The 23549-nt window shown below is 49.7% G+C and overlaps 1 protein-coding gene across 3 annotated transcripts in view; it reads left to right on the top strand.

The window, feature by feature from the left end:
• LOC119957976 (N-acetyllactosaminide beta-1,3-N-acetylglucosaminyltransferase 2-like) overlaps window positions 1-21686 on the top strand; it is a 22374-nt gene extending 688 nt beyond the window's left edge. Inside the window, exons 1-2 of one of the 3 annotated variants that reach the window (XM_038786222.1) lie at window positions 3125-3286; window positions 19475-21686. In XM_038786222.1, the coding sequence (XP_038642150.1) occupies window positions 19489-20712 (1224 nt within the window). In that variant the 5' untranslated portion in view covers window positions 3125-3286; window positions 19475-19488 and the 3' untranslated portion in view covers window positions 20713-21686. Of the gene's footprint in view, window positions 1-3124; window positions 3287-18861; window positions 18881-19474 lie in introns of those variants that run through there. The other 2 variants (XM_038786223.1, XM_038786221.1) reach the window with 2 other exon arrangements.
• The last annotated feature ends 1863 nt before the right edge of the window (window positions 21687-23549 follow it).

Raw genomic sequence — 23549 nt, 5'->3', positions numbered from 1 at the left:
AGGAAGCATTTGATTAGGTTCTAGGAAAAAGACGGTACATGGGGCAGTACATGAGCTGGAGATAGCCGAGCAACAAGGGTTGGAATGTGCTTGGAAGATAGGAAAAAGGCAGCGGGGTTTAAGCCAATGTTTTGTGATCGACACGTCGTAGGAAATGACACTGCTCAGAGATGTGTCCGTTGGCCTGAACAATTCACCACCTCTATTAATGTCTTGGCCGTACAAACTCTTCTTTCGTCATGCAAGGTTGCCGAATGCACCGTGAGGTGGAGTCAGTGATGTAGATTGGGTGCGTACAAAGGGACACGGACGGATGCGGTTCAGTGTGGGGAAGTGTTTGGTCATCCGTCTGGGAACCAAGGGAGAGAAGCTGGAATGGTTGGAGGTGCGCAGGAGCATGGAGGTTTGGATGTGTGTGTATCCAAGTGGTGAAAAGCAGGCTGAGAAGGCGATCGGAGAAGCCAATGGAATATTGCAATTTATATCTTGAGGGCTGTACACGGAAAGGAGGGAATCATAGGATCCCTACAAGCAGAAGGAGACCATTTGGTCCATCGTGTCTGCACCCACCCTCTGATGGAGCACCCTACCTCGGCCCAATCACCCCACCCTATCCCTGTAACCTCACACTAAGAGGCAATTTGGCATGGCCAATTCGCCTAACCTGCATTTCTTTTTATTTCTATAAATTTAGAGTACCCAAGTCATTTTTTCCAATTAAGGGGCAATTTAGCCTGGCCAATCCACCTACCCTGCACATCTTTGGGTTGTGGGGGGCGAAACCCACGCAAACATGGGGAGAATGTGCAAACGGCACACGGACAGTGACCCAGAGCCGGGATCGAACCTGGGACCTCGACGCCGTGAGGCTGCAGGGGTAACCCACTGCGCCACCGTGCTGCCCTTAACCCGCACATCTTTGGACGGTGGGAGGAAACCGGAGCACCCGGAGGAAACGCCAGGCAGACACGGGGAGAGCGTGCAGACTCCGCACAGTGGCCAGAGGTCGGAATCGATCCTGGGTCCCTGGCGCTGTGAGATGATGCTTTGGTTTCTGTAGATCCCTATCGGGAGAGCTGTGGTTCGGTTTGAACCTTGGCATAATGAGGGGCAAGGGGGGGGGGGGGGGGGTTAACGGTGATGGTGCCTGTTTCCAAAAGGCGAGCCGAGGTCTAGTTTAGGATGAGCTTTGGGGATCCCACAGCCTTGAAATGCCATCCGGGTCGCTGAATGCTTCTGACAATGCAGGGCTGACGCAAAACACCCAAATTACATTGTGAGCATTAAATATTACTTTCTGTGCGTTGAGTAAGTTTAATGGTGTTTGTCCCTCTTGTATCACTGTCATGGATCAGAGTTTGGTTGAACACAATTTGAAAAAGCAATCAGCAAAAAAAATAAATAAGGTAGCAGGGAAAAATGTTAGTTATCGGGGTGGGGGGGGGGGGGGGGGGAGATAATGGAAGGTGTTCCACGAGGATGAATGCCTGTTGTTCTTCGTAATCTGGGTTTGGGAATACGTAGGTGACCCTGAACTGTGGGGAATATAGCGGAGGACTTGCTGCCTACGAGGGTGGGGAAAAGCAGATACAATCAGTGATTCCCAAGGAAGATTGAATGGGAAATAAACTCTCAGAGCTACAGCAGGAAGTGGATATTGTTTGGATTGCTCTACAGAGAGCTGGTGCATACCTAATAATAATAATAATAACCTGATGGGCTGAATGCCTCCTTCTGTACCATGATCACTCTTCAAATAAGCGGTGATCATATTTCTCACCACGGTTGGCATTTGAGATGTTGTGTTCGTCACCCTAGCTCATGTTCACAATGAAATATAATTGACACCAGAATTGAGGTGAGTTCTGGGATACCAACTACGCAGTTTAAGAGGGGACAATATAGATTTAATACTGAAGGCTGTTGTCAACATTATCTTTGTTTGCAAGTCTCTTCAGCCACGAGTATCAAGTGGACGATCCATCTCAGCTTGCTCCGGAAGCCCCCAGCTGTCACAGATGTCAGTCTTCAGCCAATTCGATTCACTCCAACCGCGTGGTTTCTCGAAGAGGCTGAAGGCATTGGATGTTGCAAAGGCTGCGGGCCCTGACATTACTCTGGCAACAGTGCTCTGCACCCCTTGCGAAGTTGGTTCCAGTACAGCTACGAGACTGGCATCTACCCGGCAAAGTGGAAAATTGCCCAGGTGTGTCGTGTACACAAAATGCAGGACAAGCCCACCCTGGCGAAATGCCCCCTCGTCAGTCTCGATCAGCAGTAAAACTACAGAAGGAGTCATCAACAGTGCTATCAAGCAGCACTTACTCAGCAATAACCTGCTTACGGATGCTCAGTTTGGGTTCCGCCCAGGGTCACTCAGCTCCTGACCTCATTACAGCCTTGGTTCAAACATGGACAAAAGAGCTCAACTTCAGAGGTGACATGAACATTTGCGCCACGCAAGTGCCCGGCAATGGCCATCCGGAACAAGAGAGGATCTAACCATCACCCCTTGACATTCAATGGTATTACCATCGCTGAATTCCCCCACTATCAACATTCTGGGGGTTACCATTGACCAGAAACACAACTGGACCCAACTGTATAAATACTGTGGCTACGAGAGCAGGTCAGAGGCTGAGAATCCAGCAGCGAGTAACCCACCTCCTGACCCCCCCATCCAAAGCCTGTCCACCATCTACAAGGCACAAGTCTTGTGGAATACTCTCCACTTGCCTGGATGAGTGCAGCTCCAACAACACTCAGGAAGCTCGACACCGTCCAGGACAAAGCAGCCCCGCTTGATTGGCATCCAATACACAAGAATCTACCCCCTCCAGCAGCAGGCGTTTGTGCCAGTTACAAGATGCAGTACAGGAACTCACTAAGCCTCCTGAGGCAGCACCTTCTAAACCCACAACTGGTACCATCTAGGTTGGGAGCAGATACCTGGGGACACCAGCTGGAGGTTCCCCTCCGACTTGGCACCAACCTGACTTGGAAATATATCGGCCGTTCCTTCACTGTCGCTGGGTCAAAATCCTGGAACTCTCTCCCTAACCGCACAGCGGGTGTGCCTACATCTCAGGGACTGCGGCGGTTCGAGAAGGCGGCTCACCGTGACCTTCTCAAGGGGCAATTAGGGATCGACAACAAATGCTAGAGGCGCACACATCTGTGGAGGGGGGCGTGCAGCAGTGTCACACCCTCTCAGAATTCTGCACATCTCGATAGCGATTGGTCCCTTATTCTTCTGAACTCCTGGGAACATAGGCTCATGGTGAAGGTACGACAATAAAGGTGACATATGTTTACAGAAAATAGATAAACTTGAAGGGCAAAAGAAAAGTTAAAGAGAGTGTGAACGGGAATAAAAATCAAACAGTACGGTGTATTGAGACTCCCAAGCCGAGAATTGTCTAAGTGCGGAGGTTCTTGAAGAAAATGTCCAAGGTATTTAATAAATATCCCACGTCATGTTCTCCCAAAGCACCGGGACTCTCGAAAGGTGTGGGACCCTGATGCCAAGAGTGCGATGAGCAGTCACACAGTTTTGAGGAAGTGGTGAAAGTATGAGGTGGAAAGGTTGCATAAGGTGAGCTTGTGCAACCTTGAACAGAGCAAACTTGAGGGAGGATCAAACGGAAGGATTTAAAGTTCATTGAAGGATTTGATGGGGTAGATAATGAGAAACTATTTCCTGTGGATGGGGGGGTTTCTCGAAGAAGGATTTTTAAAATCATTTATCTTTCTGAGCAGAATTATTTCTTCATTTTGAAGTTGTGTCGCTGACTCATTGTTGGTTGAAAAGTGCTGCCTCACGGCGCCGAGGTCCCAGGTTCGATCCCGGCTCTGGGTCACTGTCCGTGTGGAGTTTGCACATTCTCCCCGTGTCTGCGTGGGTCTCGCCCCCCACACCCCAAAGATGTGCAGGGTAGGTGGATTGGCCAGGCTAAATTGCCCCTTAATTGGAAATAAATGAATTTTAAAGAAATGAGCTGGTTTAGCTCACTGGGCTAAACCGCTGGCTTTTAAAGCAGACCAAGCAGGCCAGCAGCACGGTTCGATTCCTGTACCAGCCTCCCCGGACAGGTGCCGGAATGTGGCGACTAGGGGCTTTTCACAGTAACTTCATTGAAGCCTACTCGTGACAATAAGGGATTTTCATTTCATTGCTACTCTAAATTTATTTTAAAAAAAGATAGATGTTGAAAGGAAAGTGAGACAAATGGATTGAGGTTTTATAATGAGCGGCTCCTTCAAGATTTATGGCTTAATATTGTTAAAATCCCAGGCAACGGGGCCTGGTGTTTCCTTTGCTTGGCGTTTGAGGGATATGGGGCAGCAGGGTAGCATGTGGTTAGCATAAATGCTTCACAGCTCCAGGGTCCCAGGTTCGATTCCCGGCTGGGTCACTGTCTGTGCGGAGTCTGCACGTCCTCCCCCTGTGTGCGTGGGTTTCCTCTGGGTGCTCCGGTTTCCTCCCACAGTCCAAAGATGTGCGGGTTAGGTGGATTGGCCATGCTAAATTGCCCATAGTGTCCTAATAAAAGTAAGGTTAAGGGGGGGGGGTTACGGGTATAGGGTGGATACGTGGGTTTGAGTAGGGTGATCATGGCTCGGCACAACATTGAGGGCCGAAGGGCCTGTTCTGTGCTGTACTGTTCTATGTGCTGTACTGTTCTATAAGAAGATCACAGCTGAACTTCTATACTAACTCCACTTTCATGCTGGTTCCCCATATGCCTTGATTCCTTTTGTGTCCAAGAACGTGGCTTTGAACACACTCAACAGCAGCGCGGGTTCGATTCCCGTACCAGCCTCCCCGAACAGGTGCCGGAATGTGGCGACTAGGGGCTTGTCACAGTAACTTCATTGAAGCCTACTCGTGACAATAAGCGATTTTCAATTATTTTTCATTGACCACGACCGACTTCTGAGGCAGAAAATTCTGACCGATCCCAATCCTCTGAGTGAAGACAGTTTCCCTCCCCCTGATCCTGAGATCCTCTGGCCTTGTTCTAGTCTCTGGTGGCAGGGAGAGAGGTGATTGGCAACCCCCCCCCCCCCCCCCCCCCCCCCCAGCATCTACCATATCAGACTCACCTGGTGCACTGTGTAGAGTGCAAATGCTAAACTCCTGGAAAGCTGGGGTGACTGAGATGCCTGAACTGTGAGCTGTTGAATTTGGGCCTATTCCTGGTCCTACGTTTCCTGAAGCAATCCAATCCATCTGTGCTGGGGTTTGGTATTCGGGGCTGTGGATTGTTGAGGTGACATTCATACAGTGACTATCTGTGCCTCCCTTGCTGATGGTGAGTTGCTGTAAGAGTGACACAGTGAAAAACCAGATCCAGGCTTTTACCGGCCTTCAAGCTAAATGTGTTATTTACTACCCCGTGTTGAGGGGTAGAGGTTTGAGGTATGGGTTTGGGTGGGTTTAAGAGGTAGGGACTTAGGGGGTAGAGGTTTGAAGGGAGCAGGTAGGGGTGGGAGGTTTGGGGGATTTGGTGGGGTCGGTTTTGGGGGGTTTGGAGGTAGGGGTTTGGTGGGCCGGGGATTTGTGGATATGAGGTTTAAGGGGTGGGGTGTGAAGGGGCTCATGGGGTCGGGCTTTTGGGGGTAGGGGTTTGGAGGGGGGGTTTGGAGTGGGGGAAGTGGTGGGGATTTGTGGGGTTGGGGTTTGGAGTGGGGGAAGTGGTGGGGATTTGTGGGGTAGGGGGTTTGGAGTGGGGGTAGTGGTGTGGATTTGTGGGGCAGGGGTTGGGGTTTGGAGTGGGGGTAGTGGTGTGGATTTGTGGGGTAGGGGGTTTGGAGAGGGTAGACTTCCAGATTTTCACTCCCCTTTGTCTAAAGAGTTTCCTGACATCTCCCCATGATCAGTCTGGCTCACATTTTAAATTTAGACTTTCTCCTTCAAGAGGCAATAGTTCCTCCGTATCTACCATATCAATCTTTTTAATCATCTCCATATTCAAGGGTGCACATGCCTGGTTTATGCAGCATTTCCTCCTCAAAACTTAACCCTTTCCTCGACGCTACCCTGCTTATCTCATACTCAAAACACTTCCAGATTTAACCCTTTCCAGTGACCTGATCCTGAGATATTTATTAAATACCTCGGACATTTTCTTCGTCAACATCCTCTTGGGAATCTCAATGTACTTCTCGGATCCACCTTGACTTTTAGTCTCCTCTCACATGACCTCTTAGCTTTGCTTATGTTTGTTTTAATCTTTATTTATTATTTCTTTTGATATTTCTTCTTATTAATTCTTCTTTTAAAAATTAAAAATTTTAGAGCACCAATTATTTTTTTCCAATTAAGGGCCAATCTGCCTACCCTGCACATCTTTGGGTTGTGGGTTGTGGGGGTGAGACCCACGCAGACACGGGGAGAATGTGCAAACTGCACACAGACAGTGACTTGGGGGCGGAATCGAACCCGGGTCCTCAGCGTCGTAGGCAGCAGTGCTAACCACTGCATCACCGTGTCGCCCCTCTCTTATTAATTCTTTGGGCCTATGTACTGGGGTGTCCAAAGAGTGAGGGAGCAGTCCCTTAGCCACGCGCAAAGTTTCTGAGAGGCTGTGATCGAGCGAATGCTGAGGGGGATGTTTGCCCCATCGCCCCAGACAAGAGAGTTTGGTGCTGTGGGGGGGGGTCCTATCACCTCAGGATAGGGGGCCGACCGTTTACAATGAGGAGGGTTGTGAACGCTTAGCTGTTGAATAGGAGGGGGGGGGGGGGAGTTGGCAGCATCGTGACAATCCAGAGGCCCAGGGTAATGCTACGGGCAACCCTGGTTCGAATCTCACTACGGGCAGATGGTGAAGAAAAAAAAAATCTGGAATTAAAACATCTAACGGTGACTATGAATCGATTGTGGTAAAATCCCATTGGGTTGACTAATGTCCCCTTTAGGGAAGGAAATCTGCCGTCCTTACCCGGTCTGGCCTACATGCAACTCCAGACCCCACAGCCATGGGGTTGACTCTTTACTGCCTCTCTGAAATGGCCAAGTGAGACGCTCAGTTCGAGGGCAATTAGGACACGCTACATCCCATAAATCAATAAAAGACAACATTCACGATTGGGAGAGATATTTTCAGGCCTGAAGGGAATTTTGGGATAGGGGTAATAGTGGAGGAAGGCAGAGCTGAGGTAGATGTTCACTCGTGTTCTTATTAGGCGGCACGGTGGCGCAATGGTTAGCACTGCTGCCTCACGGCGCATGGGACCTGGATTTCGATCCCGGCCCCGGGTCACTGTCCGTGTGGAGTTTGCACATTCTCTGCATGGGTCTTGCCCCCACAGACCCAAAAATGTGCAGGCCACGCTAAATTGCCCCTTAATTAGAAAAAAATAATTGGGTACTCTAAATTTATTTAAAAAGTCATGTTCTCTACGGCGCTGAGGACCCAGGTTCGAATCCCGGCCCTAGGTCACTGTCCGTGTGGAGTTTGCACATTCTCCCCGTGTCTGCGTGGGTTTCACCCCCACAACCCAAAGATGTGCTGGGTAGGCAGATTGGCCACACTAAATTGCCCCTTAATTGGAAAAATAATTGGGTACTCTAAATTTATTAAAAAAAAAAAAAGTCATGTTCTTATTGAATGATGGAGCAGACCCGAGGGAATATTGTGAACAGTTTTGGTCTTACCTGTTGTACTGTGAACTTTGGTCCTCGTATCGAAGGAAAGATATACTGGCATTGGAGGCAGTCCAGAGAAGGTTCACTCGGTTGATCCCGGGTGTGGAGGGAGTTTCTTATGAGGAGAGGTTGAGTAGGTTGGGCCTGTGCTCATTGGGAGTTTAGACGAATGAGAGGCGACCTTATTGAGACATATCGGATTCTCAGGGGGTTTGTAAGGTCGAGGCTGAGAGGTTGTTTCCCCTTGCGGGAGAGTCTGGGGCCAGAGGGCAGAATCTCAGAGTGAGGGGGTCGCCCCATTTCAGACCGAGATGAGGAGGAATTTCTTCTCTCAGAGGGGAGTGAATCTGTGGAATTCTTTACCGCAGAGAGCTGTAGGGACTGGGTCGTTAAGTATGCTCAAGTCTAAGATGGATTTTTAATCAGTGAGGGAATCGAGGGTTGTCCCTACCCCCTGGGCTGGTGCGCGGTCAATTCCAGTCCCACCTGTCCCGGAGTCGCACAAGTGAAATTAGATTTGATTTTAAAATACCCGAGGACCTTGACTGAGCCCCAATAACCTACAGTCACCAGGTCTGTAAATTTAACACAAGTAACCTTTTATTATTTAACAGTAATATAATTAAACGGACAAAAATGTAACTGACCACCTAATATCCCTTTCCCAACCCCCTCCTTTCCAACTCGCAGTCAACATAGAAGGAAAATGTGGTGTATAGGGAAGAAATTAATGACACAATAAAAGGATAAAGGATCTCCGATGCACTTGGGTGGCTTCCAGTTAAAGTCTTTCAGGAGTTCAAGCTTTCATTTTGATACTTCTTCCTTCTAAGCTTGAAATGGTTTCCTCTGGCAGTCTACAATATCTGTAGTTTCAAGATCATTTCAAATATATAGTATAGCTGATCCAGGCACTCTTAGGTTCGAACCCGGGTCCTCAGCGCCGGAGGTACCAGTGCTAACCACTGCGCAACCATGCAGCCCATCTGATTTCAGAACAATAAAACAGTTCTTTATTTCAGCAGCGAGAAGGAGAGAGAGAGTTCCTTCTTCTTTCAGGGTCTAATAGTTTCTGCCCAACCCTCTCAGAAGCATCCCGCAGGAACCGATCACTGACTGTTGTCAGCCAGAACACTGTCCCTGGCCAGCCCGCAGGCTGCCAGCCAGCCAATCGAACCGACCTCCTCCAAAGCTGGTTCTTGAGATTGACCCGGCGCCGACGGGTCTGTTTTCTCCTGTCCGAGAAACATTTCCTGGAACACGCTGTCCTGAGTAGCAGGCTGACTCAGCTTGAGTCCTCTGCTTAAAAACACAAATCCCGATTATGGGTCCATGGTCCAAAAAGAAACAGTAAAGATAAAAGAAATGCGAACAAAGGTAAATCAAAAGGAAGGACGCTAACGGGACAAGCCAGAAAGTGGACTTGAGGATTATCATATCAGATCAGTCACAATGAAATGAAAATCGCTTCTTGTCACAAGTAGGCTTCAAATGAAGTTACTGTGAAAAGCCCCTAGTCGCCACATTCCGGCGCCTGTTCGGGGAGGCTGGTACGGGAATTGAACCCGCGCTGCTGGCCTGCCTTGGTCTGCTTTCAAAGCCAGCGATTTAGCCCAGTGTGCTAAACAGCCCCTGTTTAAGCGCATTGAATGGCGGTGCGGACTCAATGGGCCGAATGGCCTACTTTTCCTCCTATGTCTTATGATCTATGGAGGGATCATGTGGCTCACTCCTGTTCCTATAATCCTCACAACTCAATAGTAATTGGTTTCTAACCCCCCGGATTTACCTGAGGTATCTTGAAGCTGGGCTGGATTCTCCACCCCGCCACATCTCTCCCCCGGCTGGCCGGCGGGATTCTCCATTACGCCGGCCGGTCAATGGAGTTTCCCATCGTGGGGCAGCCCCACACCATCGGGAACCCCGGGCACCGGCAAAACAGAGAATCTCCGCCAACGGAGAATCCCGCCCATTAGCATTCCTTTGTTTAATGGAATAATATTTTGCTATTGTTTTTTAAAACGAACATCCCTCGGCTGTTCCAATTCCAATTCTTTCCCCATACCTAAGGCAGACTTTCATCCGTTTACATAACTAGTTCTTCCTGGATCAGGTCAGAGACTAAAAGCTTGAGGGGCCTCCACTCTGTGTAAAGTGTCTCTCCTGCTCATACCGCCAGCCATTGGCGTGTTTAGGAAGGATTTTGCAGGGTGACACACTCGACCCTGTTTGGCCGCGTTACGAGCTCACCTTCCTTGGCTGTCAAGTCCTGGGGTGGGACTCGAACCGGGAGCTAACCCACTGTGCCACAAGACCTCCTGCTCCCTGCCGTTCCGATTGTCCCATATCCCATTGTTACTTCCACCTCTCTTCATCCCTTCCTCCACCCTAATCTAGATCTGGCGTTTTAGTTTTCGTACTAACGTTGAGATCTGGATTGGAAAGATTTATCGCCTGGTCACCTCTCTGCCCACTGTACGCCGATTAGGAATCCTGCTGCCCCTTTTCTCCAGTCGCTCTCTATTCCCAAAAGAAAGAGGATTAGGGGCTGGTTTAGCTCACTGGGCTAAATCGCTGGCTTTTAAAGCAGACCCAGGCAGGCCAGCAGCGCGAGTTCATTCCCGTACCAGCCTCCCCGATCAGGCGCTGGAATGTGGCGACTAGGGGCTTTTCACAGTAACCATTTGAAGCATACTCGTGACAATAAGCGATTTTCATTTCATTTTTTTTCATTTTCATAATTAAAATCTCCCGGGGGAACCCTACGTGGCTATCTGATCTTTTTTTTAATAAATTTAGATTACCCAATTATTTTTTCTATTAAGGGGCAATTTAGCGTGGCCAATCCACCTACTCTGCACATTTTTGGGTTGTGGGGGCGAAACCCACGCAGACACGGGGAGAATGTGCAAACTCCACACGGACAGTGACCCGGGCTGGGATCGAACCTGGGACCTCAGCGCCGTAAGGCGGTTGTGCTAACCACTAGGCCACCGTGCTGCTCTGGCTATCTGATCTACCTGCAGATTTTCTCCTCTGATCCTTTCGATTTGGACCTGTCTCATTCACCCCGGCTGATGGCTCGGGCTTACTTCTCCTGTGATGTGATCCTCTGCCTGAGTGCACTGATGGGACCCTGGTCCTCTCCGGTGTTGCGTGGGGAGCGCCAGCTCAGACTGATTGTGTTCACGTCTGGATCTTGGCTGCGTGATCTCCTAACTTGAGGGCACCCAACTGGCGCTTTGAACAGCGGTTAGCACTGCTGCCTCACAGCGCCAGGGACCTGGGTTCGATCCCGACCTTGGGTGACTGTGCGGAGTCTGTACGCTCTCCCTGTGGCTCTGTGGGTTTCCTCCCACAGTCCAAAGATGTGTCGGTTAGGTGGATCAGCCGTGATAAATTGCTGCTTAGTGCCAAGGGATGTGGAGGTTAGGTGGATTGGCCATGCTAAATTGACCCCTTATTTTCCAAAGGTTAGTTGGGGGGGGGTTACGGATTTGCGGGGGAGTGAGCCTGGGTAGAGCGCTCTTTCGGTGGGTCGGTACAGACTCGATGGGCCGAATAACCTCCTTCTGCACTGTATATTCTATGATTATGATGTCAATAGAAATCCAACCATTCACGTTATTGGGACAGTAGCTCGGGCTTGAGCAGAAATGGGAAGGAGTCCAGAATTTTGACAACTTAACTTTAGCCCAGGGCAGTTTTTTTTCCTGGGGAACATAATGGAAATTTAATGGTCCGTGAATATAACATTGCGCGGGCAGCACAGTGGTTAGCACTGGGACTGCGGCGCTGAGGCCCCGGGTTCGAATGCCGGCTCTGGGTCACTGTCCGTGTGGAGTTTTCACATTCTCCCCGTGTTTGCGTGGGTTTCACCCCCACAACCCAAAATATGTACAGGTTAAGTGGATTGGCCAGGCTAAATTGCCCCTTAATTGGAAAAACATAATTGGGTACTCTAAATTTAAAAAAAAATAACATTGCGCAGGACGTAATTGCAGAATACACAGCTCTTCAATTGACGATTAAAGGGCAAATGGCGCCATGTGGGCACCCACGGTTATCAAATCCTAAAAACAAGTCTGTCCCCCATCGCCCAACATTGCACCAAGAACTGAACTGAAGTAGCTGTACAAACTCTGCGAGAGCAAGTCACAAACGGGGTTCTCAGAATCCTGTGGCAAGTAACTCACCCCCTGACAATCAAAGCTTCACAGCCCAGACAGCACGGCGATAGTCAGGGGTGTGATGGAACACTCGCCCACTCGCCTGCGCCACAGTGAAGAAGCTTGGCACTGTTCAGGGCAAAGCGGTCCGCTTGATTGGCATCCCATCCGCCTTCAAGATCGTTTGCTTCCTCCGTCATCGCTTGGGTACTCTTCTGGAACTCCATCCCACACACCACTCAGGTTGCACATTCATTACATGCAATGTGGTGAATCAAAAAAAAACAGCTCACCACCACCTTCTCAAGGGACAGTAAGGCAGGCAATAAATGCTGGCCTAATGATCGGCAACCACACTTCCTTAGGATGAATGTCATAAAACATGTCCTTGTGGCAAGGGATAATAGCACTGTTCCAACCAAGATATTAAGGGCATTCATGGGACAGACGGAGATTTACTCTGTATTTACACTGTATCTAACCCCGTGCTGTACCTGCCCTGGGAGTGTTTGATGGGGACAGTGTAGAGGGAGCTTTACTCTGTATCTAACCCCGTGCTGCACCTGTCCTGGGAGTGTTTGATGGAGACAGTATAGAGGGAGCTTTACTCTGTATCTAACCCCGTGCTGTACCTGTCCTGGGAGTGTTTGATGGAGACAGTGTAGAGGGAGCTTTACTCTGTATCTAACCCCGTGCTGCACCTGTCCTGGGAGTGTTTGATGGAGACAGTATAGAGGGAGCTTTACTCTGTATCTAACCCCGTGCTGTACCTGTCCTGGGAGTGTTTGATGGAGACAGTGTAGAGGGAGCTTTACTCTGTATCTAACCCCGTGCTGTACCTGCCCTGGGAGTGTTTGATGGGGACAGTGTAGAGCAGGGGTGGGCAAACTACGGCCCGCGGGCCGCATGCGGCCCGCCAAAGGTATTTCTGCGGCCCACCAAGTCATTAAAAAAAAAAAAAAAAAATTTTTTTTAAAAAAAATTTTTTTTTTTTTTTTTTTAAATTTTTTTTTTTAAAGGTTAATGGGTGGGGGGGTTGTTGGGTTACTTACTGGTATAGGGTGGATACGTTGACTTGAGTAGGGTGATCATTGCTTGGCACAACGTCGAGGGCCGAAGGGCCTGTTCTGTGCTGTACTGTTCTATGTTCTATATGAGGCGCCCAGAATCATAACCGGGTGACGTAATTATTTTACTTAATATACTATGCGGCCCTTTGTGAATTGTGAATTTCTGAATGCGGCCCTTGCACGGAAAAGTTTGCCCACCCCTGGTGTAGAGGGAGCTTTACTCTGTATCTAACCCCGTGCTGTACCTGCCCTGGGAGTGTTTGATGGGGACAGTGTAGAGGGAGCTTTACTCTGTATCTAACCCCGTGCTGCACCTGTCCTGGGAGTGTTTGATGGAGACAGTATAGAGGGAGCTTTACTCTGTATCTAACCCCGTGCTGTACCTGTCCTGGGAGTGTTTGATGGAGACAGTGTAGAGGGAGCTTTACTCTGTATCTAACCCCGTGCTGTACCTGTCCTGGGAGTGTTTGATGGAGACAGTGTAGAGGGAGCTTTACTCTGTATCTAATCCCGTGCTGTACCTGTCCTGGGAGTGTTTGATGGGGACAGGGCAGAGGGAGCTTTACTCTGTATCTAACCCCGTGCTGTATCTGTCCTGGGAGTGTTTGATGGGGACAGTGTAGAGGGAGCTTTACTCTGTATCTAACCCCGTGCTGTACCTGTCCTGGGAGTGTTTGATGGGGACAGTGTAGAGGGAGCTTTGCTCTGTATCTAACCCCGTGCTGTACCTGTCCTGGGAATGTTTGATGAGGACAGTGTGGAATGAGAATGAAGAAAGTCAACTCCATTTCTCTAATTTGTTCAAAGCAGTTAAAATGACGAGCTGGGTTTGAGACTTGAGTCTTGCTCCAATGTCTGGTACTGTGTGCTAATCAGCTTCACATGAACAGGCCAGCATTGGGAAACGTTTGAGCTCCTGTTAATTATATGGAACACACCCAACAGTTCACAGAAACCAGTGTGTTAAATCCCATGAATATTAGCAAATCCCCAGACACTTTAAGCCTCAGTAAGTCTTCCTCCACTGGTCTCAACAAAGATTATCAGCTCTTCGACCGAGCAGGGGGGGCGCCTAAACTGGACCTGCCAGGTCGCTAATGCTGGATTGATGTTATATTCCATCTACCCCCACCGTTCGTTCCTTTTCTCCCCTCTTAAAGGGACGATCACCACCCACCCCCGCCGGTAACCCAAGGGGTCCTGAGGCAAACAATAGTATTATGTTTCCACATTAACTCTTTGGAATCCCCACCCATGTTCTTCTTTTGAATATGAACGGGTCAGTTAGCTCTGAATGGATTCTGTCGCTGTGACGTGGAAGTGTCGCCGCTGGCTGCAAAGGATTCGGGCGACAGCCCGTCTGTAACTGACGGTGTGAGGCGTTGGCAAGGCGAGAGAGTTTTCAAACTCCAGCAGTGGGCGGCTCTGCAGGAGACTGGCCGGCAATGGGACTCGTGCCTGCATCAACCCTGGCTCAGCTCCACTCTTCGTCTTTGGGGTTTGCGGGTTTCCAGGTTCAATTCCCGCTCCGGGGGCTTGAGCACAAAAATCCAAACGTGCGCTGCAGGGCAACTCTGAGAGGGTGCTGCACTGTCGGAGGTACCCGCTATCTTCAAAGCTGGGGGGGGGGGGGGGGGGGGGGGGGTCCTTCCCCGGTGACCTGGCCAATACGTATCCCTCAGTCAATATCACACAAAATAAAACGATCATCTAGCTCCTTATCACATGGCTGTTGTGGGATCTTGCTGTGCGCCGAATGGTTGCCGCGCTGCCTACATTGCAGCAGCGGCCGCACCTTAAACAAGGAAGTGCTTGATTTGCTGGGACAAGCGTTGGTGTGTCTGGTTATTATGAAGACCACGATATAAAGGCTATTTTTCCTCCTCAGCGTTTGTCCCGGTCTCCCCAGGTAAACCGGAATTCAGCTGTCGTGCTTGATTTAAAAAGGGATATGGGGCAAGTATGTGGATCAGTCGTGGTCTAGTTTTGAGGTCTCGCGGAGCAGTGGGAGCATCTCTGCCTCGGAGTCAGAACACCGGGTTGATAGGCATTAGCAGAAGTAGGCAGTGATGCCCCAGGACCTGGCGACCAAGGATGGTGCGTTCGTAACATGGTCAAACCGGTTGAGTGTGTCAATCTGCAAAATTCTTCCAAACACTCCAGTGGCTGGCGGTAAGAGCGACAGAGACTCCTGGAGTGGCGCGTCCTCAAGCTACAAGCCTCTGATGGCAGGCTAGCAACCCGTTCCGGGAATTACTAGCGATGGAAACGGAGGAATGCCTGCCTTAGCGGACGACGAGTTGCGGGAAGAGAATCTGAATTGTCTAGTTGAATGAACGGTGGGCAGGTGAAATGACCCTCCATGTCCCTGCACGTTGGAGTTTGACTATGAAAGACCTTGATTTTTAGTCAGTGTGTTGCAAAAAGAGGGAATTTTCATTCCTCGAACGCCCGTTTGGGACCTCTAAACGTCTCGAAGCTCTTCACAGCCAATGCATCGTCTTTGAAGGGTAGGCACAAATGTAGCAATGCGCACCGCAAGCTCCCACAGACAGCAATGTGATAATGGCTCAATCATTGGATTCACTGATGTTGGTTGAGGGGTTTGAGGCCTTGTGGGGTTATAAAGGTAAAGACTAGGAGGGGGGGGGAGGGGGAAGGGACGTGACTCGGCTGATGCTGTAGTCTGGTAGTGAGGGTGGGCTGCGTTTCCGGGTCAATGTATAAACTCAGTTTCGACAGGAACATGGGCAGAGATTTCTCTCAGTGGCCGACTAAGACGGATTAAAACCGCCCAAGCGTCTGGCTCATTGTTTGTGGGATCTTGCTGTTCTCCAATTTTGTCTGCAAAAACAGCATTGACTGCATCATGCGGCACACAGGAGGCCATTTGGCCCTGCCACATTGATGCTGTCTCTGCGGGAGAGCTCTCCAAAAGGATTCTGAATGACAGGGCATGCTGGATAAACTTGGCCGATCTGTCTGCCTCTGTGGAGAGAGAAACAGAGCTAACGTTTCAAATCAATCTCACCCTTCGACAGAACTGAAATGGGATAGAAACGTGGTGAGTGGTACACTTGGAAAGGAGCAGAATGGAAAGTCCGTGATAGTTTTCTTTTAAATTTAGAGTACCCAATTAATTTTTCCAATTTAGGGGCAATTTAGCGTGTTCAATCCACCTACGCTGCACATCTTTGGGTTGTGGGGGCGAAACCCACGCAAACACGGGGAGAACGTGCAAACTCCACACGGACAGTGACCCAGAGCCGGGATTGAACCTGGGACCTCAGCACCGTGAGGCAGCAGTACTACCACTGCACCACCGTGCTGCCCCAGTCAGTGATAGTTAAGAAGAGATTGACAAAGATGTCTTGGGACATGAGACAAAGGGGCTGTACATGGTGCCATTAGGGATTGAAGAGGGTTAATAATGGCAAAGGTAGGAAAGCAGAATGTGTTTATAGGAGAACAGAGGCCAGTGCTCAGGGAGAGCAACTCTGAACAACAAGGGAGAGTGGCCATGTGGGGGAGGTGGGGTCTTTTTTTATTCGTTCAAGGGATGTGGCTGTCGAAATGCAATCTATTCACATACTCGGCCTGGTAATGGATCAGGAAACGTTAAGCATGTGACATGCACTGATGTGATTTCACAATCTGCTTTTTATTCGAGAGATATGCAAGGATCTCATGAGGAAAATACCACAACGGCATCGAAGTTAAACGCACACACTGGGGAGCAGGGGGAAGAGAGGCAGGAAGGGTGGGCTTGATTCGCAGGCTGTGGAACTGTTCCCAGTTCTCGTTTTGGAGCTTGCTGCTGGTAAAGGCTCATTGTTGAACCTCAGTTCATATCTGTAATGGAAGATAAGGAAGTGGGAAGAGAGCCTGCTCCACTGTTTGATAATATCGAGGTCGATCTTTTACCCCAGCCTCACCTTCCAGAGTTATTTCCTTATTACTAAGTTCCACTTGGTGTCCAAAAATTGTTGACACTCCATTGCCCTCTTGAGGCTAGTGTGGGTGGGTAGGTAGGGGGGGGAAGAGAGAAAATCCTTAATTCAAAACTCCTGAGGGAACAAATTTCTCCACAAAAATTGATGCCCCCCCCTTACCTGAGACAATGACCTCTTAGCTCTTGATTCTCTGCGATGGGGAAACTTTCTTCCCCCCATCCACCCCGTCAAGGCCCATAAGAATTTTCTATGTTTGGTGAAATCATTTCCCTATTTTTCTAAATGCCAGGAAATATACGGTTACAAATGGCACAAACCTGATGTAGAAATGAGACCGGCTAACTCTCTTCCTAAGCGTTTGCCCTCTGAGATCTCTGTGCTCTTCCAATTCTTTTTTTTTACATTTGGAGTACCCACTTTGTTTTTTTTCCAATTAAGGGGCAATTTAGCGTAGCCAATCCATCTAACCTGCGCATCTTTTGGGTTGTGGGGGGGTGAAACCCAGGCAGACACGGGGAGAATGTGCAAACTCCACACGGACCGGGGTTCGAACCCGGGTCCTCAGCGCGGTAGTCCCAGTGCTAACCACTGCGCTGCCCTTGCTCTCCCAATTCTGTCCTCTTGGGCATCTCCCATTGCCAGACCATCAGAGGTTGTGCCGTCATCGACTAAGATAGGGGGCGTGATTCTCCGTTTCGCCACCGCCCGGGGGTTACCCGACGGCGTGGGGCTGCCACACGATGGGAGACGCCACTGACCGGCCGGCATATCGGAGAATCCCGCCGGCGGGTCGGGGCAGAAATGTGGTGTGCCCCTGGAATTCCCTCCCTGCATATCACCACGCCGCCTTTTTAAAAACCCACCGCTATGACCAAGGTTTTGCCCACCTGTCCCAGTGTCTCCTTATTGTTTTTGTTCAATCTCATTTGGGCATCGCTGGCTCGGCCGGCATGTATTATTATTTAGCGATAAGCAAAGCAGTTGTAAGTAAAGCAGACGTTGATCTGCTCGCAAGGCAAATTTCTTTCCCTGGAACAGGTTGCTAATCTGTCCCCAGGGGCTCATAGCTTTGAATCATAGAATCCCAACTGTGCGGAAGGCCCATCGAGTCTGCACCGACCCTTGGAAAGGGTCCATGGCCCCCCACCCTGTAATCCCACCTAACCTTTTGGACATCAAGGGGCAATTTAGCATTGGCCAAATCACCTAACCAGCACCTCTTTGCACTGTGGGAGGAAACCCACGCAGACATGGGGGAAACTCCAGTCAGCCAAGGCTGGAATTGAACCCAGGTCTCTGGCGCTATGAGGCAGCAGTGCTAACCACTCTGCCACCTGGCTTGAGGGGCCCCACTCCACGTCAAGTGTGCCTCACCAGCAGGCTCTCCTGTTCTTATCGCTAGCCATTGGCATGTTCGGAAGGATTTTGGAGGTTGACACACAATCTGTTTGGAGGTGGCACGGTGGTTCGCACTGCTACATCACGGCTCCGAGGACCAGGGTTTGAACACGGCCCCAGGTCACTGTCCGTGTGGAGTTTGCACATTCTCCCTGTGTTTGCATGGGTCTCACCCCCACAACCCAAAGATGTGCAGTGTAGGTGGATTGGCCGCATTAAATTGCCCCTTCATTGGAAATTAAAATAAATAAATAAATGAACACACCTTCCTTGGCCATCAAGTCCTGGGGTGGGATTGAAACCTGGAGCTTCTGACTCAGGGACAGGAACGCTTACTCACTGTGCTACAAGACCTCCCCAGCATTTGTTGCCCATCCCTAACTGCCTTGAGAAGGTGGTGAGCCGCCTTCTTGAACCGCTGGAGTTCCTGTGGTGTCGGTACCCCCACTGTGCTGTTAGGGAGGGACTTCCTGGATTTTGTCCCAGCAACAGTGAAGCAATGACTGATGTATTTCCAAGTCAGGATGGTGAGTGACTTTGGAGAGGAACGTCCAGGTGGCGGGGTTCCCAGGTACCTGCTGCTCTTGTCCTTCTAGATGAAAGAAGTCATGGGTTTGGATGGTGCTGCCTGAGGAGGTGAGTTTCTGCAGTGAACCTTGTAGATGGAACACACGGCTGCCACTGTGTGTCGGTGGTGGAAAGAGTGAATGTTTAAGGTGGTGGATGGGGTGCCAATCAAGCGGGGCTGCTTTATCCTGGATGGTGACGAGCTTCTTCAGTGTTGTTGGAGCTGCGCTCATCCAGGCAAGTGGAGAGTATTCCATCACACTCCTGACTTGTAGATGAAATGAAATGAAAATCGCTTATTGTCACGAGTAGGCTTCAAATGAAGTTACTGTGAAAAGCCCCTAGTCGCCACATTCCGGCGCCTGTTCGGGGAGGCTGTTACGGGAATCGAACCGTGCTGCTGGCTTGCCTTGGTCTGCTTTCAAAGCCAGCGATTAGCCCTGTGAGGGGCTGTTTAGCTCACTGTTTAGATGGTGGATAGGCTTTTGGGGGGAGAGGTGTCAGGAGGTGAGTTACTCGCCTCTGACACTGCTGTTAGCCAAATGTAGTTTGAAAACCTTCCTGTGAAGCATTGCTACCTTAAATGTGCTATATAAGTTCAAATTGTTGTTGTACTGGTTGATGAGAACCTTGTTCTAATGCTTTCTCTGTTTCCCATTACAGGCTAGAGGGAGGAAATGCGATTCTCCAAGTTACGGGGAGCTGTGTTGTGTCTGTTGGGACTCGGTATGCTCCATATCCTGCTGAGTTGGCACTCCAAGGAACTGAGGAAAGTTCCTGTGCAGAGAGCACAGAATTCCACCTATGGCCCGAATGTTACAAGCGCATCCATGCCAACCAATCAGAGTGGGATCTCTCTGATTAACATCTCATCCAATTTCAAGAACTTTATCCCTGTGAAGAACAGCTTCTGGAACCACAGGCAGCACCAAATGTTCCAGCTTCTGGACCGCCTTCTTCTCAATGGTACCTCCTTGTACAGCCCCTCTCAGAACTGCGTGGTGGCCATGATGGAGAGTGAGGTCATCAATGCCTATACGTACTCCGAGTCGCATGGGGACTTCCTGCGTTACATGAACTGCAAGGACTACCCACAGCAGATTGACCACCCGGACAAGTGTGATGGTGGGACCTTCTTACTCCTTGCGATTAAGTCCTTGGCTGCCAACTTTGAGAGGAGGCAGGCCGTTCGTGAGACCTGGGGAAAGGAGAAGACTCTGGACGGCTTCCGGATCCGCACGGTCTTCCTCCTGGGCTCAGCCTCTGGCGCAGGTCAGGGGCCCGATCTCTGGAGGTTGCTGGACTTTGAGGATCATTTGTACGGGGATCTCCTCCAGTGGGAATTCAAAGACACTCTGTTTAACCTCACCCTGAAGGACTACCTGTTCCTCAAGTGGGCCACAGTCCGCTGCCCACACGCCCAGTACATCTTCAAAGGGGATGATGACGTGTTCCTCAACACGCCTGTGTTGGTGAAGTACCTGAAGTCGCTGGATGCCAACCAAAGCCACAAACTTTATGTTGGGCAGACCATCGTAAATGCTAGCCCGCTACGAGACAAGAAAAGCAAGTACAGCATTCCCGTGTCCTTCTACGATGGTGCCTACCCAGCTTATGCTGGAGGTGGAGGGTTCTTGTACTCGGGCAACCTGGTCAGATCGCTCTATGTGGTCTCCCACTACATCCCATTCTTCCCTATCGATGACGTCTTCACTGGGATGTGCTTCAGTGCTCTTGGGATCAGCTCGCTGCATCACCCAGGCTTCCAGACATTTGACATCGAGGCCAAACACCGGAACAACCCTTGCGCCCACACTGGGCTCATCCTCGTCCACCAACGCAGCCCCCAGCAAACAACCCGCCTCTGGCGAGCTCTGCAAAGCTCTGACCTCAAGTGCTAGTGGTTTCCCCCCCCCCACCACGAGATGGGTGGAAACCTGTTAACGGGCAGTTCCTATTACCCCCCCCAAAAAAATGGTGTCATGAAGTAGTTTTCAAAGCGCACTGCTGACCCCCCCCCCCCCTCTTTGTTACCCTAAGCATCAGAGCTGGGGATAGGAACATACTTGGGTCTCTAAGGTTCGAGACATAAAAGACATACCAGTAAGATAGAGTGGGGTGAAGCTTGAGCAGTAGAGAGATAACAGCATGTGAGCGTTTAGCAAAATCTCCAAGTTGGGCTTCTGATGAAAGATCATTAATCTGAAACATTATCTGTTAATCTCTCCACTGTTGCTGCCTATCATGTTGAGTAGCTCCATCAGTTTCTGCTGTTAATTAGAGGTACAGATTTGGTGGTTGGTGAGATACAGGGATATATATTAGGCAACGCTCAGGGGCAGCACACACTAGAAAGACAAGGACAGCAGGCACTACATGGACTGCAGCGGTTCAAGGTGGCTCACTCCCACCTCCTCAAGGGATGGGCAATAAATATTGGCCTTGCCACCGATGCTCAAGTCCTCTGCATGTGACCAGTTTTACTGGGTCAAAGAGGCAAACACAGCGCCAGGGACCCGGGTTTGATTCTGACCGTGGGTGACTGTGTGGAGTTTGTATATTCTGCCCATGTGTGCGTGGGTTTCCATCCACAATCCAGGTTGTGCAGTTTGGCCGTGCTAAATTGCCCCTTCGTGGCCATCGGCTAGAGAGGGTTACGGGGATTGGGCCTAGTTAGGGTGTTTCAGAAGGTCGGTGCAGACGCGATGAACCGAATGGCCTTCTTCTGCACTGTAGGGATTCTATTCTATGAGTGACTAACAATAGAGGGTTGTGTAGATCATGATGATAAAAAACAAGAGCTTACTGAAGGGTTTGTGTTTTTATTATTGCTGTTGTGACATTGTTATTAAATTAAATTATTTCCATCATGAGAGTATGTGCGTTTTCTATCCAATCAGTTCCATATTCCACCGGAAGGTTGGCACCTGCCAATGTTTTATAGGCCAGCCTGATCACGTAGTTATCTACCTGCTTTCCATTTGAGGAGTTAATTACTGGACTTTAGTTACTGGACTTTGAATGTTTTTAAATCTTCATCATCGTTTAATAACCGTACCAGTTTCAATGTAAGCTGTGGGGCTTGGTGAGAGTTGCTGTCTCTTGGAGGCCGGGTAGTCTTGTTGGCTGGAGTGTGATTTGAGATAATGCCAACGGCATGAGGTTAGAGATAACCTCCTTCTGTTTGAGGTAGACTGCCTCCCCTTCCCGCAAAAATCTGAGCTGTAATGTGACTGGAGTGAACGCCGAGGTAATAATGGGACAAAGAACAATACAGCACAGGAACAAGCACTTGGGCCCTCCAAGCCTGTACCGGTCAATGCCCAACGCTGGATTTAAGATGTGCTGTTAGTTATCTGGCGTGCTAACGAAAGCTTAAAAAGGTTGGTCAAAGTGAACTTGTGTTTACCAAGTAGAAAATTGCTTATTGTCACGAGTAGGCTTCAATGAAGTTACTATGAAAAGTCCCTAGTCGCCACATTCCGGCACCTGTCAGGGGAGGCTGGTACGGGAATCGAACCGTGCTGCTGGCCTGCTTTAAAAGCCAGTGATTTAACCCAGTGAGCTAAACCAGCCAAGTCTTTCATAACCTGGTTTACCTTGCTATCATAGAATTTACAGTACAGAAGGAGCCCATTCAGCCCATCAAGTCTGCACCAACCCTTACAAAGAGCACCCTAACTGAAGCCCACGTATCTACCCTATACCTGGTAACCCCCACTTAACATTTTTTGGACACTTAAGGGCAATTTAGCAAGGCCAATCCACCTAACCCGCACATCTTTGGACTGTGTGAGGAAACCGGAGCACCCGGAGGAAACCCACAGAAGCAGAGAGAACGTGCAGACTCCACAGACAGCGACTTAAGCCAGGAAGCGAACCTGGGACCCTGGAGCTGTGAAACAACTGTTCTAACCACTATGCTACCTCCACACAAAAAGGGCCCAAGCTCCAAAATTCATCGACTGTTACCCTACTGATGATTGTTTAAAGCAGAAGCAACAGGGCACTTTGCCTCAGCCCTCTCGCACTTTCTTCTTTAAGTCAACTGCTACACTATAATGGTTGGTGAAGACCTGTCCTCCCGATTTCCCTTCTGTTCACACCAAACTCTACCCTATCCCCGACTCTCTCTGTCATGATTGAGAACTCGGGCAGCACGGTAGCACAAGTGGGATAGCACTATGGCTTCACAGCGCCAGGGTCCCAAGTTCGATTCCCCGCTGGGTCACTGTCTGTGCGGAGTCTGCACGTTCTCCCCGTGTCTGCGTGAGTTTCCTCCGGGTGCTCCGGTTTCCTCCCACAGTCCAAAAATGTGCAGGTTAGGTGGATTGGCCGCGCTAAATTGCCCTTGGTGACTAAAAAGGTTAGGTGGGGTTATTGGGATAGGGTGGAAGTGAGGTCTTAAGTGGGTCGGTGCAGACTCGATGGGCCAAATGGCGGCCTCCTGCACTGTATGTTCTATGCAGGTGGATTGGCCACATTAAAATTGCCCCTTAATCGGAAAAAATTAATTGGGTAAAATTTATTGAAAAAAAAGATTGGGAACTCACAACATTGACCAACTGAGGGTAGGATTTCAGATGGTTTATCTAATCTAATCTACGATTGTCACAAGTAGGCTCACATCAACATTGCAATAAAGTTACCCTGTTCAGCAAGGCACCACAGCGTCAAAATCCAGGAATGTGAACCTTGAAAAGGAAAAAAATAATTTCCAAGATCTGCCCCATCCTAA

The sequence above is a fragment of the Scyliorhinus canicula genome, chromosome 27 (assembly GCF_902713615.1).
Source record: "Scyliorhinus canicula chromosome 27, sScyCan1.1, whole genome shotgun sequence".
NCBI lineage: Eukaryota > Metazoa > Chordata > Chondrichthyes > Carcharhiniformes > Scyliorhinidae > Scyliorhinus > Scyliorhinus canicula.
This window is presented reverse-complemented; position numbering and strand designations above follow the sequence as displayed.